This window comes from Symphalangus syndactylus, chromosome 15 (assembly GCF_028878055.3).
Source record: "Symphalangus syndactylus isolate Jambi chromosome 15, NHGRI_mSymSyn1-v2.1_pri, whole genome shotgun sequence".
Lineage (NCBI taxonomy): Eukaryota > Metazoa > Chordata > Mammalia > Primates > Hylobatidae > Symphalangus > Symphalangus syndactylus.
In genome coordinates, this window is record NC_072437.2 from 20320915 (window position 1) to 20346915 (window position 26001).

At 49.4% G+C, this 26001-nt stretch overlaps 2 protein-coding genes across 3 annotated transcripts; one reads left to right on the plus strand and one right to left on the minus strand.

The window, feature by feature from the left end:
• Positions 1-643: 643 nt before the first annotated feature.
• Positions 644-1129, plus strand: LOC129463560 (large ribosomal subunit protein mL53-like). The gene has a single exon (XM_055244202.2). It carries the CDS (start codon positions 658-660, stop codon positions 994-996), a length of 339 nt encoding a protein of 112 aa, XP_055100177.1. The 5' UTR covers positions 644-657; the 3' UTR covers positions 997-1129.
• Positions 1130-20555: 19426 nt separating this feature from the next.
• On the minus strand, positions 20556-25720 carry ZIC2 (Zic family member 2). Of its 2 annotated transcripts, none has more exons than XM_055244193.2 (3): positions 24184-25720; positions 22213-22376; positions 20556-21999 (listed from the first exon to the last, which is right to left on the minus strand). In XM_055244193.2, the coding sequence occupies exons 1-3, from the start codon at positions 25256-25258 to the stop codon at positions 21640-21642; spliced, it is 1599 nt and encodes a 532-aa protein (XP_055100168.1). In that variant the 5' UTR covers positions 25259-25720; the 3' UTR covers positions 20556-21639. The 2 variants fall into 2 exon arrangements, with proteins under 2 accessions (XP_055100168.1, XP_063474740.1); XM_063618670.1 differs by having other exon boundaries at positions 21951-22036.
• Between the last annotated feature and the right edge of the window lie 281 nt (positions 25721-26001).

Here is a 26001-nt window from a genome sequence, read left to right on the forward strand (position 1 = left end):
TAGGCATGTGCCACCACCCCGCTCCCAACAGCTAATTTTTAAATTTTTTTGTAGAGATGGGGTATTGCTATGTTGCCCAGCCTGGTCTTGAACTCCTGGTCTCAAGCAATCCTCCCACTTCAGCATCTTGAAATGCTGGAATTATAGGCATGAGTCACCACACCTAGCCTTATATGGATTTTTTTTTTCCTTCCGAGACGGAGTCTTGCTTTGTCACCCAGGCTGGAGTGCAGTGGCATGATCTCGGCTCACTGCAACCTCCGCCTCCCAGGTTCAAGCAATTCTCCTGTCTCAGCCTCCTGAGTAGCTGGGATTACAGGCGCCCGCCACCACACCTGGCTAATTTTTGTATTTTTAGGAGAGATGAGGTTTCACCATGTTGGCCAGGCTGGTCTCAAACTGCTGACCTCATGATCCGTCTGCCTTGGCCTCCCAAAGTGCTGGGATTACAGGCATGAGCCACTGTTCCTGGCTGGATTTTTTTTTTTTTTAATGACATATCAGCCAGGTGGCTCACACCTGTAATCCCAGCACTTTGAGAGGCCGAGGTGGGCAGATCACTTGAGGTCAGGAGTTCGAGACCAGCCTGGCCAACATGGTGAAACACTGTCTCTATTAAAAATACAAAAATTAGCTTTTTCCGGGGCGGAGGTCAGCATGGCAGCTGCGTTGGCTCGGCTTGGTCTGCGGCCTGTCAAAGAGGTTCGGGTTCAATTCTGTCCCTTTGAGAAAAACGTGGAACCAACGAGGACCTTCCTCCAGGCGGTGAGCAGTGAGAAGGTCCGCTCCACTAATCTCAACTGCTCAGTGATTGCGGACGTGAGGCATGACGGCTCCGAGCCCTGCAGGGACGTGCTGTTTGGAGACGGGCATCGCCTAATTATGCGCGGCGCTCATCTCACCGCTCTGGAAATGCTCACCGCCTTCGCCTCCCACATCCGGGCCAGGGACGCGGCGGGCAGCGGGGACAAGCCGGGAGCTGATACTGGTCGCTGACAGCGCCAAAGAGACCAACAAGACGATTTTAGCGTGGACTAGGACACTTAACCTAAGAAGAGTTTCACTTAATCATTCAACTCACTATCTGGAGGGCCACGGAGCGCAAAATAAAGTTTAAAACCCTACTACCAAAAAATAAAAATAAAAAAATAAAAATAAATAAAAATAAAAAATAAAAATACAAAAATTAGCCGGGCATGGTGGTGGATGCCTGTAATCCCAGCTACTTGGGAGGCTGAGGGAAGAGAATCCCTTGAACCCAGGAGGCGGAGGTTTCAGTGAGCCAAGGTCACGCTATTGCACTCTAGCCTGGGCAACAAGAGCGAAACTCTGTCTCAAGAAAAAATAAATAAAACAAAATAAAATGACATATCAACTCAATTGTTTAAAAATTTTGTTTGCATGGGTCTGGTAGACACTTTAGGGTCAGAATAGCCATACTTCTATGTTGTTAACTGGTGTGTTTAGTGAGGTCTCTCTTGTGGCTGACTGAAAGTCTAACATCTCTTCCAGTGCAGTATGATTTCTGGAGTCTCCATTCAGCTACACTGTAGCTACTCTATGCCAGGTCTTGCAGAGTTTCTCCCTGTGGATACACAGCTTATATTTTGCCAAAGACTTAAGTGGCCCTTATGCAGACTTTTAGTGCTACTTCTCTGTGGAGCTCCCTCTCTGGTACCTGACCTAGCCATTATAGAACTCAACAGCTCAAAAATCCAATCTCTGTATCTTCGACTCATAAAGACCACAACATTCTACAAGGGTTCCACCTCCCTGCACCATGGATCACAAAGTGCCTCCACACGGAATGGCAAATTATGAGGCTCAACTTGTGCATTTTCCTTCTCCAACAGATAGTCCCGTACTGCCTGTTGTCCGAGATCTGAAAAGAGTTGTTTTATGTATTTTGTCCAGTTGTATGTGGTTTACACTCTGTTATCAGTTATTTTGGCTTGGCCAAAAGAGGACTGATTGTTCAATAACTTGTTAACAATTATGTATATGTATTATACAAAATGAATAGAACTTACCAAAACTGAGAGATGATCTAGAAAATATAACATAGAGGCCAGGCGCGGTGGCTCACGCCTGTAATCCCAGCACTTTGGGAGGCCAAGACAGGTGGATCACCTGAGGTCAGGAGTTTGAGACCAGCCTGACCAACACGGAGAAGCCTCGTCTCTACAAAAAATACAAAATTAGCCAGGTGTGCTGGTGCATGCCTGTAATCCCAGCTACTCAGGAGGCTGAGGCAGGAGAATTGCTTGAACCTGGGAGGCAGAGGTTGTGGTGAGCCAAGATCACACCATTGCACTCCAGCCTGGGCAACAAGAGCGGAACTCCATTTCAAAAAAAAAAAAAGAGATATATATACCAAAACTGAGAGATAATGTTGAGTTTTGGTGGGTTGTATTCATTTTATATTAATTATATATGTATAATATATACAATATACATCCAAATACATATAGATTTTCTTTTTTTTTTTTTTGGAGACAGAGTCTTGCTCTGTCACCCAGGCTGGAGTGCAGTGGTGTGATCTCGGCTCACTGCAACTTCCACCTCCCTGGTTCAAGCAATTCTCCTGCCTCAGCCTCCCAAGTAGCTGGGACTATAGGCACCCACGACCACGCCTGGCTAATTTTTTGTATTTTAGTAGAGACGGGGTTTCACCATATTGCCCAGGCTGGTCTCGAACTCCTGAGCTCAGGCAATCCACCCGCCTTGGCCTCCCAAAGCGCTAGGATTACAGGTGTGAGCCACTGCTCCCAGCCAAATATATATACATTTTCTATATCATATTAACTTTCTATATCATCTTCTGTTTTGGTAGGTTGTATTTCTTCCATGTTTTAAATATCTCAAATTAGTCTTTATTATTATTTTATATATGTAATAATTATTTCAATATTCCCATATGTTGGTGATCAACTTCTTTGCATACCATTCCTTCTTGTAGTCCACTTTCTCCTGCTGGGTTTAATATACTTTTTTCTCCTATACATCCTACATCTCCTGTAATAATTATTAAAGGTCTTTAAGTGGTAAATTTCCATGTTTGAAATCTGGAAAAGTGGGAATTTACTACCGTAAAATCTGTAATAATTATTAAAAGTCTGTAAGTGGTAAATTCCCACTTTCTGAAATCTGGTTTTTGTTTAGCTCTCATTTTTGAATAATAGTTTAGCTGGGTATGGCATCTGAGTTACAGTTATTTTCTCTTGGCTCTTTCAAAATATTATTCCTTTGTCTTCAGACCTGTCTTGTTAATGTTGAGAAGTATACTGCTAGCCTAAATGTTGCTTCTTTGTATGTAATATTTTTATAGTTTCTGGTGTTATCTTGTCTACGTTTGATTATCCAATAAAAATTTTCTGATATTTCTTCTCTTTTTCTCTCTTTTGAGATAAGGTCTCACTCTCTCTGTCACCTAGGCTTGAGTGCAGTGGCGTGATCACAGCTCACTGCAGCCATGACCTCCTGGGCTTAAGCACCTCCTGAGTAGCTGGGACAACAGGCGCATGCCACCATGCCTAGCTAATTTTTAGATTTTTTGTAGAGATGAGGTCTCATGATATTGCCCAGACTGGTCTCAAACTCCGGGGCTCAAGCAATCCTCCTACCTCAGTCTCTCAAAGTGTTGAGACTACAGGCATGAGCTACCGTGCCTGGCCTGATATTTCTTTAAGGCACTTACTATATTTTGTGTTAGCTCCTTTCCATACTTTAACATTATTTACCTTGTATTATTTCGTTGTGTTCCATACTTGCTTTAACCCCACCAGTAGAGAACAAGCTACCTGACACTATGTGAAGTACTATGCATCTTTTCCTATAAAGAGGCACCATTTTCTTTCATGGACTGGGGAGCGGTACATAAAGAAAAAGAAGGGCCGGGCGCGGTGGCTCACGCTTGTAATCCCAGCACTTTGGGAGGCCGAGGCGGGCGGATCACGAGGTCAGGAGATCGAGACCACGGTGAAACCCCGTCTCTACTAAAAAATACAAAAAATTAGCCGGGCGCGGTGGCGGGCGCCTGTAGTCCCAGCTACTCGGAGGCTGAGGCAGGAGAATGGCGTGAACCCGGGAGGCGGAGCTTGCAGTGAGCCGAGATTGCGCCACTGCACTCCAGCCTGGGCGACAGAGCGAGACTCTGTCTCAAAAAAAAAAAAAAAAAAAAAAAGAAAAAGAAGGATGGGAGCGGTGGCTCACACCTGTAATCCCAGCACTTTGGGAGGCCAAGGCAGGTGGATCACCTGAGGTCGGGAGTTCGAGACCAGCCTGACCAACATGGAGAAAACCCATCTCTGGCCGGGCACAGTGGCTCACGCCTGAAATCCTAGCACTTTGGGAGGCCCAGGCAGGCAGATCACGAGGTCAAGAGATTGAGACCATCCTGGCCAACATGGTGAAACCCCGTCTCTACTAAAAATATAAAAATTAGCTGGGCGTGGTGGTGCGTACCTGTAATCCCAGCTACTTGGGAGGCTGAGGCAGGAGAATCACTTGAACCTGGGAGGTGGAGGTTGCAGTGAGCTGAGATCACGCCATTGCACTCCAGCCCGGGCGACAAGAGCGAAACTCCGTCTCAAAAAAAAAATAAAAAAAGAAAAGAAAAGAAACCCCGTCTTTACTAAAAATACAAAAATTAGCTGGGCATGGTAGTGTGTGCCTGTAATTCCAGCTACCTGAGAGGCTGAGGCAGGACAATGGCTTTAACCCAGGAGGCAGAGGTTGCGGTGAGCCAAGATCGCGCCATTGCACTCCAACCTGGGCAACAAGGGCAAAACTCTGTCTCAAAAAAGAAAAAAGATCAAAATGCTGAATCTGAGTTTAGCAACAGAGGCTCATCTCAAAGACTGCCTAGATATGGCTAATGTTTAAGAACAAATAAATAAGTTACGTATGCACTGACTATTCTGTTCATAATTTATTGTCTGGCTTTCAGCAGATGGCTGGCAGTCTTAGGAACTGTTTACATATCAAAAAAGTATTTGTTAAGCTCAGCAAAGTTTTCATCTGTCAGTTTAGGAGTTTATCAGTGTGTATACACATCTGTGTCTGCGTGAGTGTACTGGGAAGAGGAATAGTCCCAACTACTCCCCAACTATAAAATCTAAGTTGTTTCCAACACTAGGGTTCATACATATCAGAGCAATTCTGAAAGCGTAAGAAGAAAACCACCTGAAATGTATTCCTATGATAGACTGAAAAGCCTCCTGGGTGTAAACTTATCTTAAGCAAAGAGAAGATCAAGTAGTTTCATTTAGAAACAAAGCTTTGGGCCGGGCACGGTGGCTCACACCTGTAATCACAGCACTTTGGGAGGTCGAGGTGGGCAGATCACGAGGTCAGGAGATCGAGACCATCCTGGCTAACACGGTGAAACCCCATCTCCACTAATTAGCCGGGCGTGGTGGCAGGCGCCTGTAGTCCCAGCTACTCTGGAGGCTGAGGCAGGAGAATGGTGTGAACCCTGGAGGTGGAGCTTGCAGTGAGCAGAGATGGCGCCACTGTATTCCAGCCCCGGCGACAGAGCGAGACTCTGTCTCAAAAAAAAAAAAAAAAAAAAGAAACAAAGCTTTGGTGCTTAGTGGAGTAGTTTTGAAAGTACCATAGTGCCTGATTCTGGAAATTATCTCTACTACAACTACTTTCGATTCAAATCTAGGTTCTAAGAAAAGAGAGGGGTATAAGTAAAAATGAAAATATCTGTTTATATTAAAACCAGTAACAAAATACATTGCAAACCATTTTGAAACCCTTTGAGACAGTACAGCACAGATAATTAACAATAAATACCTCAGAGCTTTAGCATCTCTATATTACCCATACAGTCAACACCAGCTATAACCAGGAAAAGCAGCAACAATGCACACAGAAGAGATGCTTGACAAGAGCGGCAAAATCCAGCAGACCTATCATCAGTGCATGCAGGCAGGGCACGGTGGCTCACACCTGTAATCCCAGCACTTTGGGAGACCCAAGTGGGTGGATCATCTAAGGTCAGGAGTTTGAGACCAGCCTGGCCAACATGGTGAAACCCCGTCTCTACTAAAATACAAAAATTGGCAGGGCGTGGTGGCGTGTGCCTGTAATCCCAGCTACTAGGGAGGCTGAGGCAAGAGAATTGCTTGGAGCCTGGGAGGCGGAGGTTGCAGTGAGTTGAGATCGTGCCACTGTACTCCCACCTGGGTGACAGAGCGAGAATCTATCTCCAGAAAAAAAAAAAGAAAAACAACAAGAACAACAACAACAGTGCATGCAAACACAGGGTGTGGCAAAATCACCAGAAGAAGGTAAATAGTTGGAGAAGAGGTTTAGGTTTTTGTTGTTGTTGTTGTTGAGAGAGTTTCACTCTTGACCAGGCTAGAGTGCAATGGTGTGATCTCGGCTCACTGCAACCTCCGCCTCCCGGGTTCAAGCAATTCTCCTGCCTCGGCCTCCTAAGTAGCTGATATTACGGGCATGTGCCACCATGCCCAGCTAATTTTGTATTTTTAGTAGAGATGGGTTTTCACCACGTTGGTCAGGCTGGTCCTGAACTCCTGACCTCAGGTGATCCACCCACCTCAGCCTCCCAAAGTGCTAGGATGACAGGCGTGAGCCACCGTGCCTGTGCCAAGAAGAGGTTTAAAATGCAATATACTATTATATACTAAGTCTGGTAGTCTAACAGACTTGCTACTGAAAATACCTAACATGGCCAAGCGCAGTGGTTCACGTCTGCAATACCAGCACTTTGGGAGGCCGAGACAGGGATCAATTGAGGCCAGGAGTTTGAGACAACCTAGCCAACATGGTGAAACCCCGTCTCTACTAAAAATACAAAAATTAGCTGGAAATTGCATGACCCCGGGAGATGGAGGTTGACGTGAGCTGAGATCGCACCAGTGCACTCTAGCCTGGGCAAGAGAGTGAGGCTCCATCTCAAAAAAGAAAAAAAAAAATACCTAAGACATCTCTTGAACACCTTAGAAATATCTGGATGGGGTTTTACTAAAGGCTGGGGTATCATTTTAAGAAATAGGGCAAGAGCATCGCTAATGCATACAGAAAAACAATCAGGCCTAATTTAACAGTTGGTCAAGGATTGAGAGAGGCTTCAAACCCTTACATTAAGAATGTTGCGGCCAGGCGTGGTGGCTCACGCCTGTAATCCCACCACTTTGGGAGGCCGAGGCGGGCAGACCATGAGGTCAGGAGATCGAGACCATTCTGGCCAACACGGTGAAAACCTGTCTCTATTAAAAATACAAAAGTTAGCTGGGTGTGGTGGCACGTGCTTGTAATCCCAGCTACTTGGGAGGCTGAGGCAGGAGAATCCCTTGAATGAGGGAGTCACAGGTTTCAGTGAGCCGAGATTGTGCCACTGTACTCCAGCTTAGGGACGGAGTGAGACTCTATCTCAAAATAAATACATAAATAAATAAAAAATAAAAAAAATTGCTGGAGGAATACTACTTAGGAAGTGAATTTGTAACCTGTTCCTCAAGTCCACAATCCAGTTAATTTTTGTTACTACACTGACGATAATTATACTCACTATGAGCATGATGTTTTAAAATCAAGATAGTTCTGACTTTATAAAAGCATTTGGTTATTTTAATAATTGAAAACTCCTACATTTCCCTCTAGTTTAGACATTTTAAAACAGCTAGAAATAGAATGTCCAGAGAAATCTTTCTCAGAATGACAACCAATACAAAAAAATATCATCCAATGAACTAAAGCAGGGGAGTACTGCTGAAGTTTAATCTAATTTCCACACAGTATACACCATTTTACTATAAAACAATACTTTGTACTTATCTTCCTCAGAAGAAAACATCCTCGTTCCTCTTCTTCCTCTTATTCTTTTTTGAGACGGAGTTTCGCTCTTGTTGCCCAGGCTGGAGTGCAATGGTGCGATCGCGGCTCACAGCAACCTCCACCTTCCAGGTTCAAGTGATTTTCCTGACTCAGCCTCCCGAGTAGCTGGGATTACAGGCATGTGCCACCAGGCCCGGCTAATTTCTTATTTTTAGTTAGGGACGGAGTTTCTCCATGTTGCTCAGGCTGGTCTCGAACTCCCAACCTCAGGGAATCCGCTTGCCTCTGCCTCCCAAAGTCCTGGGATTACAGGCGTGAGCCGTGTAAGGCCAAACCTCCTTATTATTATTTTAGCTTTCTAGGGACGAGAATGAATACAAATGGTTTTGTGGCCCAGATCTCAAATTAAAGCCCAGACCTCAACCCTCTTACTGCCTTTTTTGCCAGAAGCAGCACTAACCCTCATTCTAACGAGGGAGAGACGTCATAGCAATGTCACAGCAGCAGACACTTTGAGGGAGAAAGACCAGAAAGGGAAAATGGAGAAAGGATAGGAGGCTGAGAGGAAAAGACAGAAAAACAACTCCAGGGCTGGGCGCGGTGGCTCACGCCAGTAATCCCAGCATTTTGGGAGGCCGAGGCGGGTGGATCATGAGGTCAGGAGTTCTAGACCAGCCTGGCCAGCATGGTGAAACCCTGTCTCTTCTAAAAATACAAAAGTTAGCCAGGTGTGCTGTCGGGTGCCTGTAGTTCCAACAACTCGGGAGGCTGAGGCAGGAGAATCATTTAAACCAGGGAGGCAGAGGTTGCAGTGAGCCGAGATTGAGCCACTATATACACTTCAGCCTGGGCGACAGAGTGAGACCTCCGTCTCAAAAAATAAAAATAAAAAATAAGAAAAGGAGCTCCAAAATACTGAGTTGAGTATAGACACTCTAGTATAGAAACTGCAGACCACTGGACCGTCTCTCACGAACTGGTCAAACTCCTCCTAGGCTTTCCTAGACAGGGGTGCAGACAGACTCACCGGGCTGAGCCGAGGACAGAGCCCCACCAGGCGCTGTCAGGGCGGTTTCCCGACCACACGTCCCTGTCCAAAAACAACCTCACAGCAAATGTGGCTATGCCAAGTCCTTCAGGTATCAGTTAAATTCCTCCTCTTCTTTATGAATTTGTATTATTTATAAGACACTTGACACACGTTTAAACACTTACATTGCTCCTGCGACTCAGGAAATAGGGCTTGTTCAGCTGAGGGAAAAAAAGCATGTAATGAGGGAGTTAACAAGGGCTGATATTTTTTTACAACATTCTTTAAAAACTGAAAAACCTCTTTAAACACCAGGAACAGCTTAAATAATTCACTGTGGGCCTAAGGGGCCCCTGTGGACGTTTCCCTCGCGGGTCCCTTTCTGGCCGCGGCCTCCCCGAGTGTCATCCGCCACGGTGGGCTCCAGGCCTCGGTCTCAGCGGTCCCCCGGCTTCCGAGACCCAAAGGGGCCCGGGGCTGGGTGGGGGCCAGCCGGACCTGGGGAGGCCGGACCCCGGAAGTGGGTCGAGGGGGGCCGTGCCTTTTGACCCCTGGGTGCGCGGGAAGTCCGGAGCAGGCGGAAGTGCGGCCCTCGAGGCGGTAGCGACGACCTGTTGGGGATTGGAGCGGGTGGCTCCAAGGCCGCAGGCTGGGCCTGGGCCGCAGCGGTGGGAAGCCGACGATGCCTGAGGCGCTCTGTCCTCGGCCCACCCTGGGAACTTGTATGGCCGCAGAAAAGGATCAGGAGAGGCCGCTGCCCGTCTCCCACCGGCTCTAGGCTCCCTCGGCCGGATGTGGGGAAGGGGTAGGGGCCCGCGCCGAGGCTCTAGGGGCGGCTCCTAGGCCGGGTTCTCTGACTTAAGGCCCTCCTGGCGGTGGTTTTGCCGGAGTGAGTTGAGGGAGCTGCATTCACTCAAGTCCCTCACATGCCCGAGGGCCCGGGAATCGTGAAGCCGGGCCTGCGGGCCCAGTGGGAGGAAGGAGTGCGAAGCACGGCCGCCGTGCTCGGCCGGCGCCGGGCTAGGTCGGGCGGTGGGGACCGAGCCAGCGTAGGACAACGCGGTGGAGGGAAGCACCTGCCCCCGCCCACCTTGACTTAGGGCCGCCGCGCCCCTCCTGGGCCATCCGCGCGGGGGTCTCAGGATGGCGAAACCCGGGACCTCGCGGCCCTCGAGTGCTCCCCTGCCAGGGGGCGACCTAGGTACCCTTTATCGAGCCCCACTCCCCAAGGCAGAGAGAGTTCGACGTTCCCAAGGAGGGAGTCTCCATGGAGGAATTCGTCCTGCTTCACTTCCAGAGTTGAAAGCCCGTCGGTTCTGCAAAGAGGAGCAGTCGGGCGCGGGCTAGCAAGCAGCTGATGAAAATAATTGTCCTCGCACACACAGCCCTGCGCCCAGGGGCGCGCGTGCACACACACACACACACACACACACACACACACAACTTGCCTCCTCTAGCCGCCCAACCTTAATATTCCAGGCATGCAGTTTTCAACAACTTGCTTGACACAATAACAAAGACATTTAAATGCCAGGACGCAGACTTCACTTTTTAACCTGCTGAGAGGAGCTACTTTCAAAGCTTCCCCACCGCGAATAAGCTGACAAAAAATATGGGGTGCACTTATAAATTAAACACCTTACCCTCAAAGCAACATACGTTAATCAGGTTTCTAAGGCAATAGCCATCTCTGTCTTTTCCTATTCACCCAAATAATGCCCCAAGAAAGAACCCCTTTACACAAGAGAGAACTGGAAAAAAAAAATGAATTATACCCATTGCTAGTAAAAAATCATCTTAAATCAATAGAGCACCACTTGAACTTGAGTTTCTATTGTTTCACTGAATCATCAATGTTTTTAATTAAACAGAGCTACCCTTTCTGTTAAAACATTACATAAAAGGGTTAGGTTTCTACTTTTGTTGAGGCAGCTGGCGTTTGTTGGCTGTTGTGTTTGAGCAACAGACTGTTCAATAGAAGCGAGAAATAGCTCAACGCGCTCTTAATAGACCTGTTTCAACAATGTACCTTGAAAAGGAATACATTGTGTTATTGTGTTAGTTTGCTACAAACCTATTAAAAGAAAAATAGCATCCATCAGGTCTAACAAAACGCATTTGTATTATACGTACTTATCTGCTTCAAATACACTTCTTGGCACAATGTCTAGAATTCAACTAGATCATCAGGAGCTGGACAGAAGAACACATACCAGTTAGGTAATGATACACGGGCTAAAAATAATAATAGAGGAAGGACTAAGCAGACGGTAATTGCTGCTTTTTTGTGTATCATGAGAAATAACAGGCAACCCTACTTCAATTAAAAATATATTGCAAAAGTGTGGACTCCTACGACAAAAACAATTTAAAAAATATCTGTAGCATGGGAATATTGATCCATATCCCATATTTGGAACGAATCTGATACATTTTCGATAGGAATTTGTTTCAGAGAAGGATTCAGGGCAGAAGCGATGCATTTTTAAAGCAGAATTAAACAGCGCAAAGAGCCCGGCTCTTTAGGGAAATGCGCGAAACAAACAAATCGAAAGCAAGCGCTCCAGCCAAGAGGTTGGGGAGCACCATTGTCTGGCACTAGGAAAGGAAGTGCTTCTTGAAAGTGCTCTCTTAAAAATGATTTTCTAGACTTATTTTATTACATTTTAAACACAAAGTGAAACTTGAAGCAACGAAATAGGACATTCCCGCTACCGAACAGAACCTATGGTCTATTGCAGGAAGGACTGCCACTTGGACCACAGACCTTTAGAAAAAACAGAGAGGCAAATGATTAGGCTAATTTAACGCGGAGATCTGCTTAGCAGAAAAGACACCCAAAGTAGCATCTGTCAGAGGAAAACATCTTTTGCTTCCACACAAGGCACTTGATTTGGTTTCCAACCTTGAGTTCTCAACATTCAACTTTCAAGTGCAACAATGTTGGGGGCACGAGAGAATAGTAGATTACCTACAAGTGAACACAATTGTACAAAAAAGAGACTTACATAAGTTACAATGGCACCCTATGTGAGATATCTACTTTAACAAATACGCAAAGCAATATTTTGCCCAATAAAGTCAATCATTTGTTACATTTTTGAATAAGTAAATTATCACATGAAGATTTAGAAAAATGTTACCCTGAAACATTAAACGATAGTTTTGCCATGTTACAAAATAGCTATTTTAAACTTTTGTATAAGGCATTTGAAGCCAAATGGCTGATATGACTGTTCTCTTCAGCTGAAACATTTTTTTTCTTCTCAAGAAGGGTGTGTGTGAATGATGCGTGTGCATACTGGAGGTAGTTGAGAAGAATTTGATTAATACTTAAGACTTTTCACTAATGTCTCCCCTCTAGTCCAAATTTACTTTTTAAATTAATTCACTTGGATTTAAAAACAGAAATGAAATAATAAACCACAAATTACACATTATAAAAATTAGTTTCTCAAATGTATAAGATTTTTGGAAGAGTGCATTTTCAAGGTGAGAATTTTTGATGTGTCTGATAATCTACCAGATATGAGAGGAATGTCACAATAAAATTGGTTTTGCCATGATATGAAATGTTGTTGCTGTAGCTTTATAAAGTCTTTGATTTACAGTTAGAACTTTTAGAAATATTTGTGTGTCTGAAGTTGAACTATCTAGACAGAAATATTCAATGCATTTTAATTTCAAGAGATTGTTCAAATAAACAAAGAATCACCAATTATATCATTTGAAAACCCAGCAAAGGAAGAAGTGTATTTTAGAGGAAGACTGTAATCTGATTCTTTGTTTTGTTCTTGGTCTTTAAAATCCTTGATTCTCCACTTTCGCAAAGAATTTTCAATAGTATATGAAAGCCAAATATTTTTATTGATCTAAAGTTTAAAAAAGTCCACATAGTATGTACTATAATTTGTCTCCCTTTAAACAATAGGAAGAAGAGTATTATTAGATTACTAGATTACTTTCTATATCCCTCCCAAATTGTTTCTGGAAAGAAACTTCTGATCTGTTAATTTATCATCACTAATATCTAAAAAAGTTTTAACCAATCAAATCATAAAAATATTTTTACTGCCATTGATCTTAAGCAGCATCTAACTTGAAAGATTTTACAGAGTACATTTTCAAAGCATCAAGCATCTTTACAGTTTCTTGGTCTGCCTTCAGTAGGTAAATGAGTATCATTTCAGATTTCCTTTCAGCTTCTTTTGCCATTTAATTCACAAGTATAGAAAATAAGAGAGGTTAATGTTTTTAAACATTTCTGCTACACGCGATTATTTCAGTGCCATTCTCTGGTGTTGTGTCTGAAAAACGGGTGGCTGAGCCCGCTGCCCGCAGGGCCAGACATTCAGCCGGATCCACCCCTGGGCACAGTCATCAGGGGAAAAAGATTCAGCTTCCAAACTTGATTAAAAACAGCCCAACAATTTCTGCCCCGTTAAAGAACCGTGTGATCGGAGAAGCTGAGTAAATTGCCTCAGAGAGGAGGTGGCTGAGGTCTATGTCTCTTTCAAGTGGGAGCAGCGAGAAGCTGAAATAGGCAGTTAGACAGTGTGCTGCAGAAGGGCAGCTTGTCCACCAAATTCTGCAGTTAAAGTCCACTTTACAGGATTTAGGTGCTGGGATGGAGTGATTCTCTCTTATAATTTTTCACCTTAATTTGAAAGGAAAAAGAAAACACACACACATGCCAAAGACCTACAGAGATGCTTAGGAATTGTTAACTTATTTCTGAGTTACTGAGACCTTTTGTTTTCTATTTAGAAAATATTTCAAAATATACTTCTCCCCTGAAAGTTACAATCTGAAAGATATAATTACAAGGAAAACACTAAGAGGAGAAAAATGAAGTAGGAATGAGGAGTGTGTAGGTTGGTGAATAAAATACATATCTGTCAGCATCTTTTTAATGATACATTGTTGTTGTTTGGTTTGTGATATTTTTATAGTAAAAACAAGACATCCAAACAGGAATCCAAATATGAATGGAAGTGGGAGGTTTTCTGGTGTGCTTCAGTACTAAAATGAACACTATGTCTGTATGTGCCTGTGTGTTCTCCTTCAATTCAAATTTTTACCCCAGAAAGTGGTGCAATTTGTTACTTTTTTTGTGGGCACAGGAGGAGGAAAATATGATACATTTGGGGATTTTTCAGTAGAGCTGTGCTTAGTTTTAATTTTCCTGTATTTTAAAATAAACACTTTGACCAAAGCATGTTTGATCTTTGCAAGAAGGAAGTATACATTGTGAAGGAATGTGCAGCGGTTGGGTATGAAAATGGGGTTGTGACTCACAGCTGCAGGCAGAAAAAAAAGGCGTCGTGGTGTCAGCCAGAGGTGTTCAGTCTAATAATTCAAGCTGTAAACTGTATCCCCTAAAATTACCTACATAATAAATCATTGTGCAAAGAAAAAAAAAGTTTGGACTGAAAAGTGTAAGTGAAACAGAATCCTCAGGAGACTTCAATGCTGGGACTTATTGACAATGAAGTGAAATACAGGCTTATTTTGTTCAAAACTTTAAGGATCAGAGTAATATTGGAAATTACTCTAGCACAACTGATTTTTTTTTTTTCTGGCTTGGGTTTCAACACATTTCTACCTAGTCTGTCACAAAAATGGGCTTATATATTTCTCTCCTGATCACACAGCCGAAACTGCTTTATAGAATTTACAGTCGACTTACTGCAGTTTCAAGAAAAAGCTCAATTCAAGAATGGCTTTATTTTTATAAAAGTGATTATACGTAAGTTATCAAATGCATATCAAGAATGGAGGCAGAAATCTTTCTGACAATTCTTTTAGATTCCTGTCTCATATTACAATGTTGCTTGTAGGTTCCAAAGAAACCACAAAATTTGTGTAACGTGGTAAATTAGCTTGCCTAAGAATTCACTGCTAGGTTGAAATACTTAGACACTGCGGTTGGCAAAGCCAGTGCCAAGTCCTGGAGACTTGAGAAACGAGAACGTTTGGGGAAAGAATGCACCGTTTGGAGTAGAAAGGAGCTCCGTGGCGGGAGAAAAGATGAAATTGTCAAGAGGAAGTTTAAAGGCCAAGGACACACGAAGTCTTTGAAACAATAAGGGTGAAGAAGTCAAGAAGCAGACTCGCCAAAGCCACATTGAAACAATTTATTTTATAGGATCCCTGTATTTCCATAATTAGTAAACAGAGCCACACTGGAAACACGGTCTGTGGGCTCTCGAGCTCACACGGGCCTCTCGAAGAGGAGAAAGTCAAGCTGTCACGGGTCTCTTTCGCCTGGGTATTTCACAGGAAAATATAAGGAGGCGGGAGGCCCGAGAAAGCTGACTCCAGCGAAGTTTGCAATAAGGATTAACTGGAGAAAGGAAGTCCACAGCAATTAAAACCCCTACCCTGGCTCATTAGTATTCATGACTGAATGTCCAGCTTTTCTGTTTATCTTTCTCCCAGGATCAATATCGGAGCAGCGTGGGCCTGGGAGGAGCCCAAGTTGGGCCCGGCGTGCGCCTGACCTTTCGCGCCCTCCCTCCAGGTCAGCGCATCTTCAGAACCGCCGGCCAACGCCGCACAAGCGCTCATTAAATCCACCATTCACAGGCGGGCGGGCGGAGGCTGGGGGACAGGCCCGGGGGTGGGGACGGAGCCAGGGGCACGCAGACCCAGCCGTCTCCAAAGAGTTTAGGGAAACCACACTCGTCCACCTAACCACTGTGGGCCCAGTGGGCCAAGAGAGAGTAAAGAACAAGAACCAGCTCTGGCTGCAGCGAGAGGCTCCAGCGCAGCTCCTGGCAGGCCCTCGCTGGCTCGGCCTGGTTCCAGACCCTAGGTTTAGGGGGCCTTTGCCTGGTGGTGGTGGGGGGGAGAATGGCAACGTAAGAGCCCCGGTGAAAAGGGAACCACACCCCCACCTCCAGTTCTGCCAGTCAGGAGCCTCTGTAGGTCTCCGCCGGCCTCCGCGGAGCAGCCCAGTCGCTGAGCGTTAACTGCGATGATTATCTGTGACATTATTAACATTATTATTATTTCTACCCCCTACCTTCTCTAGCAGCTCTGAGCTCCCTTCTGCTCCCCAGGGCCACCGGCTTGGCCTTTAGGACAGAGATAAACCTGACCCGGGAGGTTGGGAAAGGCAGAGGTTGAGGCCAGGTTCGGGGTACGCCGGGGCCAGGCATCTCTTCCCTCTCTCCAGATTTCCTCGGAGGTGAGGGGGCGCCCCCCTCCCTACACCCGAGGGCTGGAGGGCGCGCGGGCAGGCAAGGCAGCCTGGCCTCTCGCAGCCCCTGGGAGTGGGCTTGGGAGACCCAACTGCAGGGAGCCTTAGTCCCACGCCAGCGGCGCGAGTGCGGGCCTGGGGAGTGTGGGCCTGGGGAGTGTGGGCCTGGGGAGTGCCGCCCTGGCGGAGGACCCTCCGAGGCCGAATTAGGTTGAGAGCGCAGGGCAGGCCCGGTCCCCTCCAAGCGGCGCTAGAAAGGGCTGGGGGAGGTAGGAATGGGAGGAGGGGTGCGGGGAGCATCTCCTGCTGCCCACGCTCACCCACATTTCTGCGGCCTCAGGTCCTTCCCACTCACACAAGCCCGTGGCTGGGAGGCGTGGAAGCCGAAGGAGGTGAGGATGTGTGAGCATATGGCGTGAGTGAGTGTGTTGTGTGTGTGTGTGTGTGTCTGTGTGTGTGCGCGCGCGCAAAGGCAGGGGACCTCCCCACACACTCTCTGCCTGGCAGCTGCGCTGAGCATCCTCTCGCTTCGTGGGGCAGGAGGGATGCTGGACGAGGGCAGGGCCTAGAGCAGGAGAAGGCGAAGCGAGGTGTCACCTCTTCAAAAGCTCGTCGGTCCCTGGGAACAAAAGAGAAACGTGGGAGGGCGACGAGGTGGCCCCAGCACCGAGAGTTCTCTGACTGTCGGGGCGGGGCAGGAGTGGGAGGACCCTGGTCTCGAATTCTCTGCCGAAGATCTTGGCTGTGGCAGCTCGGGAGCGGGGCGGGGCCTGGACTCGCTGGACCTAGTAGCCCAGAGCCTTGACCGTGAACTCAGACCCTCGGGATGCCCTGGTTATGGCTGACAAAAGTTCTCATTTGCAACACCCGGTTCAAACGGCCACGGAGGCCTTTTCGTGCTCGGGCACCCAGCCGGACTAGCCTGAGGGTTTTTGCCCTATCACCTGATACAGTCTGGAAGGACCTAGTGTTGTTTTTTTTTTTTTTCCCCGAAAATAAAAACCCAGCAACGATCTGGTGTCGGGAGGGGGGAAGTGGAGGGGAACTTCTTCCGGTCCAGTTCTGAGCTGCCAGTGAAAAATAGAAACCGTTCATTTCGGTCTGCTGGGGGTAACAGTGGGCCAAGGAGCTCCGAGTTTCTGTGGAACCAGAGCGATATCAGACTATAGTCAATCCATCCACAAATCATTATTGAACCTTTGCTTTGGGTTCTGAGGACCTCTTTCCGGGACGTGTCTGCTAAAAACAAACAAACAAACAAACAAAAACCCACCCAAAGGTTCAACCAAGTCTTGATGGAGTGTGATTTTGAGGCCTTTATCACTCAGCACTTGGAAGCAGGCCTAGCGCGCCCTTCCGATCATTTCGGTGGAGTAGTGTGGGGGAGGGTAGGACCCGAGTCCCTAGTGGGCGCCCTGTGGGTTCCCGCGGGTCCCCGATGCCACGGGTGAGCTCACCAGGGACCTACCGGGACACACTTCCCCCCGTCCTGCCGACCTGGGCAGGAGACCAGTCACCTCGCCGGCCCAGGCCTTCCTTCCTAGCCAACCCTGGGATGCAGAACAGCAGAGTCCAGGGAAACCCGAGCCTCCGGTACAGTCTGTGATCTGCCCTTGATCTCAGGGTTTTGTGCGGAAAATAAAACCACTTGAGACTGAAAACATCCGTCTGAAAAAGAGACAAAGGGGGTAGGGGGTGGGGAAGAGGAAGAGCGGAGGTGCCGGCCTAGGGAAGAGCATCGGGACAGCTCGGAATGGGCGTGCGGGTCCTGGGACGAGTTTCTTTCCTCGCGTCCAGCCGTGGCTTGGCCCCAGCAGCCTCCCCTTGCCCATGCCCCGAGCAGAACCGACGCGGCCTTTGATCCTGGAGTGACTTGCTGCCCTCCCCGAACTTCGTGGGATATCACTGAACCGGCGAAAGCTGATACCGATGCCGGTTATCATCGTGGGCATTAATAATGCAGTGAGGATCACGATAATTAATAATAATAATGACGAGCCTCCCGAGGGGGCTCCAGCTGCCTCCGGATAAAGCGACGCTCGCGCTGAGAGGGGAGTTCTTAGGTGGCGGATGGAGGTGAGCGCGAAGGAAACCGGCCTAGGCTCACTGAAGTTCAAGTTGACGGCGGCGGCGAGCAGAAACCGTGCTCCAGCCGCGGCAGGCTGGGCCTCCCTGCGGGCAGCTACCCGCAGCGCAGCGCGGGATCCCAGAGAGGGGCGAGGGCTAGCTTCAGTTTCGTGTCTCTGGAGTCAAGGCAACAGCAGGTTAGCATTTAGGTCCGTTTAGACAGCCGGGCAGGGATAGGGGTTGGGGGGTCCCCTGTCCCCCCCCCCCCGCCAGGCCCAGGACCAGGCTCCTGAGTGTGGTGCAGGCTGTTGGGCCGCGAGCCCCCGCGTGCGTTCTCAGTTGAGCAATTTTCACATCTTGACACTTCTACACTATTGCCATCTCCCTTCCCCTCCATCCAGCCCTTCGGATTCGAAGGGCAGAAGAGAAAGGCCAAAGGGAGAGACTGGACCACCTTGTCGGGTCCGTGACTTGTTTAGACAAAGCCTTGGGAAGCGAGGGACCAGGGACTGGAAGCCCTTTCGAGGAAAAGCGGCTCCCGCCCGCTCCACACATCCTACGGTGGACTCGGAGACCACTCCCAGGCTGTGATCTTCCCCGTTCATATTTTATTTTCCTGCTGAAAACTAGGATCAGCGCCCCCGGACCTGAAGGGGCCTCGGGTGGCTCTCCGACTTTCAGATGAGGAAAGCAATCGAACCAACTCAAGGCTGTGAAATCGGCCACCCCTTCTGGCCGTTTTCCTTCTTCTCCAGATGGGAAGAAAAGTCCCAAGCCCCATGGTAAAGTTGCCTTCCCCACCCCCATCTTGTCCCTCTCCTTAGATTTGGGACTTCTCTCAAAACCAATTTCCACCAAAAAATAAAAAATAAATAAATTTTTAAAAAAGTTGAAACATTTCCAATAGGCCTTTTTGTTCTTGCACAAGTTATGACAAATATTTCATTTGACTCCGTCCCCCCATGGGGGTGGGGGTGCTTTGGAAAACCCTAAACGATTTTCCTCACAGCTTATAATGTGTTCAATGAACTCTCCCAAGGATCAGTAACATATGCCAATTATTTTAATAATTTCGCCTAACATTATTAGGGGTTATAAATTTGATTTTAATGGGGATCTGATTGCTTCAGGAGTTGGCGCTTGAGCAGTTCGCAGGGCCGCTGGGAAAGGCGAGCCTGGCCTCTGTCACCCTCTGGTCACTCCCCCCCACCCAAGGCTGGACGCCTTTCCTCGCCACTGAACAGGTAGTGTGACCTCTGGGAGGTCAGGGCTGCCCCTCTCTCCCCAAGCGCCCCTCAGTCCTGGCCAGCCTGGCCCAGAGGCTCATTCCAGGGCTGGAGGGAAAGGAGAGCAGGGCAGCCGCAGCCATCGCAGCCACCCGCGCTCTGCGTCTCCGCGGCGGTGCTGGGCGATCCTCTGGAGGTGTCGCTGCCACCACCCAAGTCTTTTTCCAGCTGGGGGAGCTGGAGAGGGGAGGTCCAGCACCGCCCAAGGCCTCTTGGAGCTACTAGAAGAGGGAGATATTTTGATGGCTCAGAAATTTAAAAATAATCTTCCCCATCCCTACCCTTTCGTTATTACAATTATTTTTGCCTTCTTCCTTAGAGTATCTTGTTTGAAAACTCTGATCAGCTCCTGCGGGGGAGGTAGGAAGGCTGTAAACGTAGGAGAAAAGCTGGTGGCTGGGGCTCTGGATCTCTCACTTCCACCTGGCAATTTTAGTCTTGATATCTTATTCTATTTTATTTTTACTGAATTCTTCAAGAGATTCTTTCCTTTGGGGCCAACGGTTTATTGCTTTCTTATCTAATCTCCTCCCCCAAGAAGATCAAAATGTAGCCTATTTATCACCTTCCCTTGACCATCCTGCTTGTTGGCACACAGCTGCTTTGCTTCAGCAGGATTTCTCTGCTTAAAATTTCAAGCAACTTTTGGTACAAACGGGCCCTTAAAACTATAATCATTAGGCCAAGTTCAAAAAGAAAGTACTCTGCCCAGTTTTAAATGTGTAATTAAAAATAACTGTACCTCAGCTTTTCAGAGGGAGAGAGAGGAAAGGGGGCAGGAAAGGGGGAAAACAAAGAATAAGGAAATGTTTAGTGCTCTTAAATCCAGCCCAAATAGCTGAAAGAAAGAAAGAAAGGCATTCCCTCAGATAATGGAGCCATTAGAAGCTCTGAAGGTTCCTGCCGCCATTCCTCACAGGAGCTTTCCAAAAATTTAATTCACTCTCAGCTATTAAACAAAGGACGAAGAAAATAATTTTGAGACCTTCTGCCAAACGAGCACTTTGGCTTGGTTTCTATGCAGACACACACCTTCCTCCCCAGAACGCATGTGCCTCCCGCCCACTCAGGCTCGCTGAGGCGTACCCAGGTCAATCCTCAGCTGCCTCTTTCCCCATTTTCTTTAATAACTTTGCTAGAAAAAATAGTATGTTCATGCAGTTTCAACACATTTTATTATATTTCTGTATGCATTACTCTCAAAACATCACAAGAAATGATCAAACCACTTAAAACCTTCAAATAAAAAATCTCAAACAGTTTATGCCCACAATTGTACATATTTATAGTTAAGAAACATTCTTTATAAATATTGTTTCCTCTGTAGCAAGTTAATACCATAATTTAATTACAAATGGATAAATATGGTAACGGGTATTTACAGAAGGAAGGGTGTTATTACGGAAAAAGCTAACGGCACGACGTTTATTTTTCCCCCACAATCTTTCATACAGGAACTAACAAATTGAACTTGCGAAAGCACTAAAACATCACATGTAAACCCAGCTAACAGAAAAATACATTCACAAGCGTTGTTGGTGGTGGTGGTGTGTATGTGTGTGCTATGGGTCAATGTGCTGAAAAAACAGAAGGGAGACTTTGGCACGGCTCATTTTTTCCAGTCTATAGTTACATGAAGTTTACAATCAGGTTGCCTCATAAAAAGGAACACAATATTCAATACCACAATACAAAATAAACCATTTTCTTCCACATTACTTAAAAAGAAACTGGGTAAACTAAAAGAGGAGAAAAGAGAAAGCCCATCACTTTAGGGAAGGGAAGGGGAGGAAGGCGGGGAGGAACGCAATCCGGAGTTTTACAAATGGACAAACTTCTATACACCAAAAAGCCATTAAAACCACCTCGGAGGAGAAAGGAGGAGTCCGCTATGTACAGTTTGTCAGAAGACTGGGAACAGGGTGGGAAAGAATGTGGGCATGGAGATTAGCAGGGAGGTTTGGTTCAACATTTTTGTGGGTTTTTATTTTTTTATTTTTTATTTGTTTTATATTTTCAGCTTCAAAGACTCCGGAAGGGATATTTTTGCTCTTCATGCCTAGATTATTATTATTAAAAAAAAAAAACTTTTAAAAATCCTTCTGCTGGTAAAATTTTCATCATCATAAAAATCAGATTCATAATTTTAACAACATGATCACAAGGTGCCCTCGCTGCTAGCTGCGGTGAGGACTGCTGCGCTGGGGGGGGACAGGGAGAGGGAGAGAGGCCCCAACCCGTCACACGTACCATTCATTGAAGTTGGAGGAGAGGCCGCTGTGGCCCCCAGCTGTCCCGCTGCCCCCGCCAGAGCTGCCGCCGCCCCCGCCGCCCGCCCCGCCGCCGCCCCCGCCACTGCCGCTGCCGCCGCCTGAGCCGCCTCCCGCGCCGCCACTGCCCGAGCCTCCGCCCCGGTGCACCGCAGACACCGCGGCCGCCGCCGCCGCAGCCGCCGCCGCTGCTGCCGCCGCCGCTGGGGACAGGTTGGAGCTGCTCTGGGGCTCGGCGCTGGGGGACACCAGCCCCGGGGGCGTGGACGACTCATAGCCAGAGCTGGCGGCCGGGGAGGATTCAGAGCCCTGCGGGGAGGACTCATGGACCTGCAAGACAAAAGCCGGGAGGGGGGACCAGAGGGGACTGGGTGTGAGTGCAGCTGCTGTGGGGCCGGGACCCTGGGGGAGAGCACCCCCAGAAATGTTCCCCCCGCCGCCCTGGCCCCTGGGGACCCTCCCAGGCCGGCTGAGGTGGTCCAGGCCAGTGCTGCACCGGCGCCTCGGCCTGCCTCACTCTCCTCCCGGCCGCCGCGGTGGTACCTTCATGTGCTTCCGCAGCGAGCTGGGGTGCGTGTAGGACTTGTCGCACATCTTGCAGAGATACGGCTTATCGGAGGTGTGGACGTGCATGTGCTTCTTCCTGTCGCTGCTGTTGGCGAAGCGCCGGTCGCAGCCCTCAAACTCACACTGGAACGGCTTCTCCCCTGTGGACGGCAAACACCGGCGCAGGCTGCAGACACCCAGAGCCTGCAGAGCCCCCACTCAGGCTGCGAGGGGGCTGGGCCGCGGCGAGGGAGAAGGGCCTGAGGGGGCTGGGTCGCTTAAACCAGTCCAATCCCCTCTGCGGCAGAACTAAGATCAAATTAACCGCCTTCCCGCCCGACAGTCCTGCTCATTTATTTCATATTTTACTTTCTTCCAGGCTGACGTCCATCTCCTCAAATTTCTCAGGAATGTGGGGTAGCTCCTGGCCCTGCCTGCCTTTTTAGAGGGCTTCTTGGATTTGCAGCTTCTAGTAAGTTGCTCTCGCCACGGAGAAGCTGTTATTATGACAAAATATTTGGGGCATTATCAAAATCACACAGGCTGCTGGGCTGCTGTCGGTTTCTCGCCAGGGCCAGTAAGCAATTACATTTGGAGTTGCTACGTGTTGTTTGGGGGCTGGGCTGTGGAGAGTGACTGAGCCAGTATTTTTCATCCAAAATTCTGCAAATTGAATTAACCACAATTCTAGTCTCACCTCCAGTCTTTAAAAAATAAGTTGCAGAAAAGGTAAATATTAGAGATAAGGCAGCATCTAGTGACTGCGGAGAGGCACAAGCTGGCGGGCGAGGGTTGGGGGAGTCAGCAAAGCCTTTCAAAACCTCTCCGTTTAATTTTCTGGCGGTCTCTGCATCCTGTTGCCAGAATTCCAAATGCTTGGAGTCATTTAGAGGTGCGAGAACTCAAACGTCGTTCCACTTGGAAAGGGGACCGTTTAACGTTAAATTCCATTAGCACCTAAATTGTTTCTTAAAGACATCCGTTCAGACACAGGACTCGAAAGCGAGCATTTCATGCAAATAAATTTCTCAAATTTTAAACCTTGTTAAAAGCTTGTCTCGCACCTCGGCTCCCTCCCTTCCCGGAAGAGAACAATAGGCCGCTGGCGCATCCCCACTTCGGAGTAAATATTGACGGGGTAAGTTGCTAAAACATTTGGCTTTCTTTTAGGAAATCGTCTGGCACGATTTTGGCTGAGACCTGGTCATAGATGAATAATCTATGAGGCAGGAGGCGCGTTCTTTTGCGGCTCTCTCTTCTCACGCGATCCCCCCGCGGGGCCGCGCTGCCTGGGGCTCTAGCTGACCTGGGGCTCTAGCTGACCTGGGTCCAAGTTGGGAATCGCAAACTCTGTGGTGCCCATTAGAGAATTTCACAAACTGCTGCGAAACCACAGTAAAGCCCCCGCGACCCACCCCGAGACGGGCTTTAAAAACACTTTAAAAATGAGAAACGCATTATAGCTTCGGCTCACACCAGACTCATTTAATGGGAAACAGTCCTGGGAAGGGCGTTTGGACCCCGAGTAAAAGAAGTGGGAAAACACACAAACCACTCAAACAGACATACACTCTGAGCAGAAAAGCACATTCAGACAAGCTGGCAAAATCCTCTCTAGGCTCGCTTCCCGGGCACCGAATTAGAGAGCAGTTTTATTTTGTGCTTTCTACTTAGAACGGAAATTATTAACCGGGGCTGAGCAAACGAAGCAATTGCATGACCCAAGCATACATTTGATGTGAGGCTGATCATTTAAAACTCGATTTCCGCACATGGAAAAACCCAGCCCAATAATATTCTGTCATCCTCCAACAGAAACAAGCTGCTGGCTCTCTCGTACACGCAAAAACACCTCCCATGCCAGGTCCCCGGCTGGCGGTCTGCGCCCAGCGTCGGCACCCACAGACTGAGTCTCAGCCTGTGCGTGTCTCCCCTCCGCGCCTGGTCCCTGTCCCAGCCTGCGGTTACCTGTGTGGGTCCTTTTGTGGATCTTGAGGTTCTCGGAGCGCGCGAAGACCTTGCCACAGCCCGGGAAGGGGCAGGGGAAGGGTTTCTCGCCTGTGTGCACGCGGATGTGGTTAACCAGTTTGTATTTGGCCTTGAAGGGCTTGCCCTCGCGCGGACACTCCTCCCAGAAGCAGACGTGGTTGCTCTGCTCCGGGCCGCCGACGTGCTCCACGGAAACGTGGGTCACCAGCTCGTGCATGGTGCTGAAAGTTTTGTTGCAGCTCTTCTTGGGATTGCTCAGCTGCTCGGGGTCGATCCACTTGCAGATGAGCTCCTGCTTGATGCACTGCTGCCGCATGTAGCGGAAAAAGGCACCGGGGTGGTGGTGGTGGTGGTGGTGGTGGTGGGCCGCGGCTGCTGCCATGTTCATACCCATGTTCATATTCATGGGGCCGTACTGGTTGTGGAGTTGCGCCGCCGAGTAGGGGTCGGTCCGCGGGCTGGCCACCTGGCGGTATTGCTCCGAGCGCCCGAACACCTCTCCGGGCAGCCCGAGGCGCATCTGCCCGTTGAGCACATTCTGCGAGCCGTGCGGCCCGTGCTGCTCTGGCAGGCCCGGGAAGAGGAGGTGGCCCTGGGCGTCCGAGTGCGCGTGGTGCAGGCCGCCCGCGCCCGGCCCGAACAGCCCGTGCTGCCCGCCGCCCGGCGCCGAGTCCCCGAAGCCGCGGCTGCGGAAGAGGAAGTCCCGGGTGGAGTTGAAGGGTGGCCCAGAGTAGGAGCCAACGTGCGCGGCGTGGGGCCCGAGCGCTGCGGCCGCAGCGGCAGCCGCAGCGGAGCCGGGGTAGGCGCCGGGGCCCTGCGACGTGAACGCCGAGCTCTGGCCCGGGGACAGCTCGTGCGCGCCCGGGTTGAGCTTGAAGGCTCCCATGTGCGCGGCGGCCGAGTCAACGAAGCCGTTCTGCGCCGCCGCCAGGCTCAGTTCACGGTCCTGCATCTCGGCGGCAGCCGCCGCCGCCGCCGCGGCGGAGTGGTGATGGTGGCGCGCGAAGCTGCCCACCCCGATGGCCGGGAACTGCGGACCCGCGTCCAGGAGCATGGCCAGTGCGCCCGCCCGCCCCTGCGAGCCCCGCGCCTCCGCGCCTCCTCGACTCCCGCTCCCGATCCGCGCGGTGCGTCCGGCGGCCACCGGGCTCCAGGCACAGGCGGCGGTGGTGGCGGCCGCTTCAGCCCTGGGAACCGCTCTCCTGCGCCCGCCGCCTCCGCCGCCGCCTGGATCTGCCCGGGGCGGCCGGGCGCGTAGCGAAGGCGCGGAGAGGAAGAGGAGGAGGCGGCGGCGGCGGTGGAGGCGCGGGAGGAGGAGGAGGAGGAGGTGGAGGAGGAGAAGAGTCCAAAGCCAGGCGGAGAACCAAAGTGTATTAAAGGAGCTGCGGCGGGGGCGGGCGGGCAGGGCAAGGGAGGGCGGGCGGGAGGAGGGAGCCGCGAGGAGAGGGGGGCTACCGGGGGGCGAGCGCCGCGCCGCGGCCCCCACCCCTGCGCGCACCCGCGCGCGCACGCACACACTCACTCGCTCGCACGCCCAGCGGACCCGGAGCCCGGCCGCGCCGAGCAGCGCCGGTAGAATGCAGTCACAACCGCGGCGGGGCCACGGTGCCCGAGCGCGGCGGCCGTGCGAACGCCAGGCAGGCGGGCGAGGAGAGGACCGAGGCGAACTCTGCGCTCGGCACCCGGGGCCAGCGCACCAGAGGCTCCACCTGACCGCGGCGGGGGCGCCGGGGCGGCAGGCGGAGTCCAGGCGTCCTCTCCGCGGCGCGCTGCGGCGACAGCTCCCTCCCCCGCGGC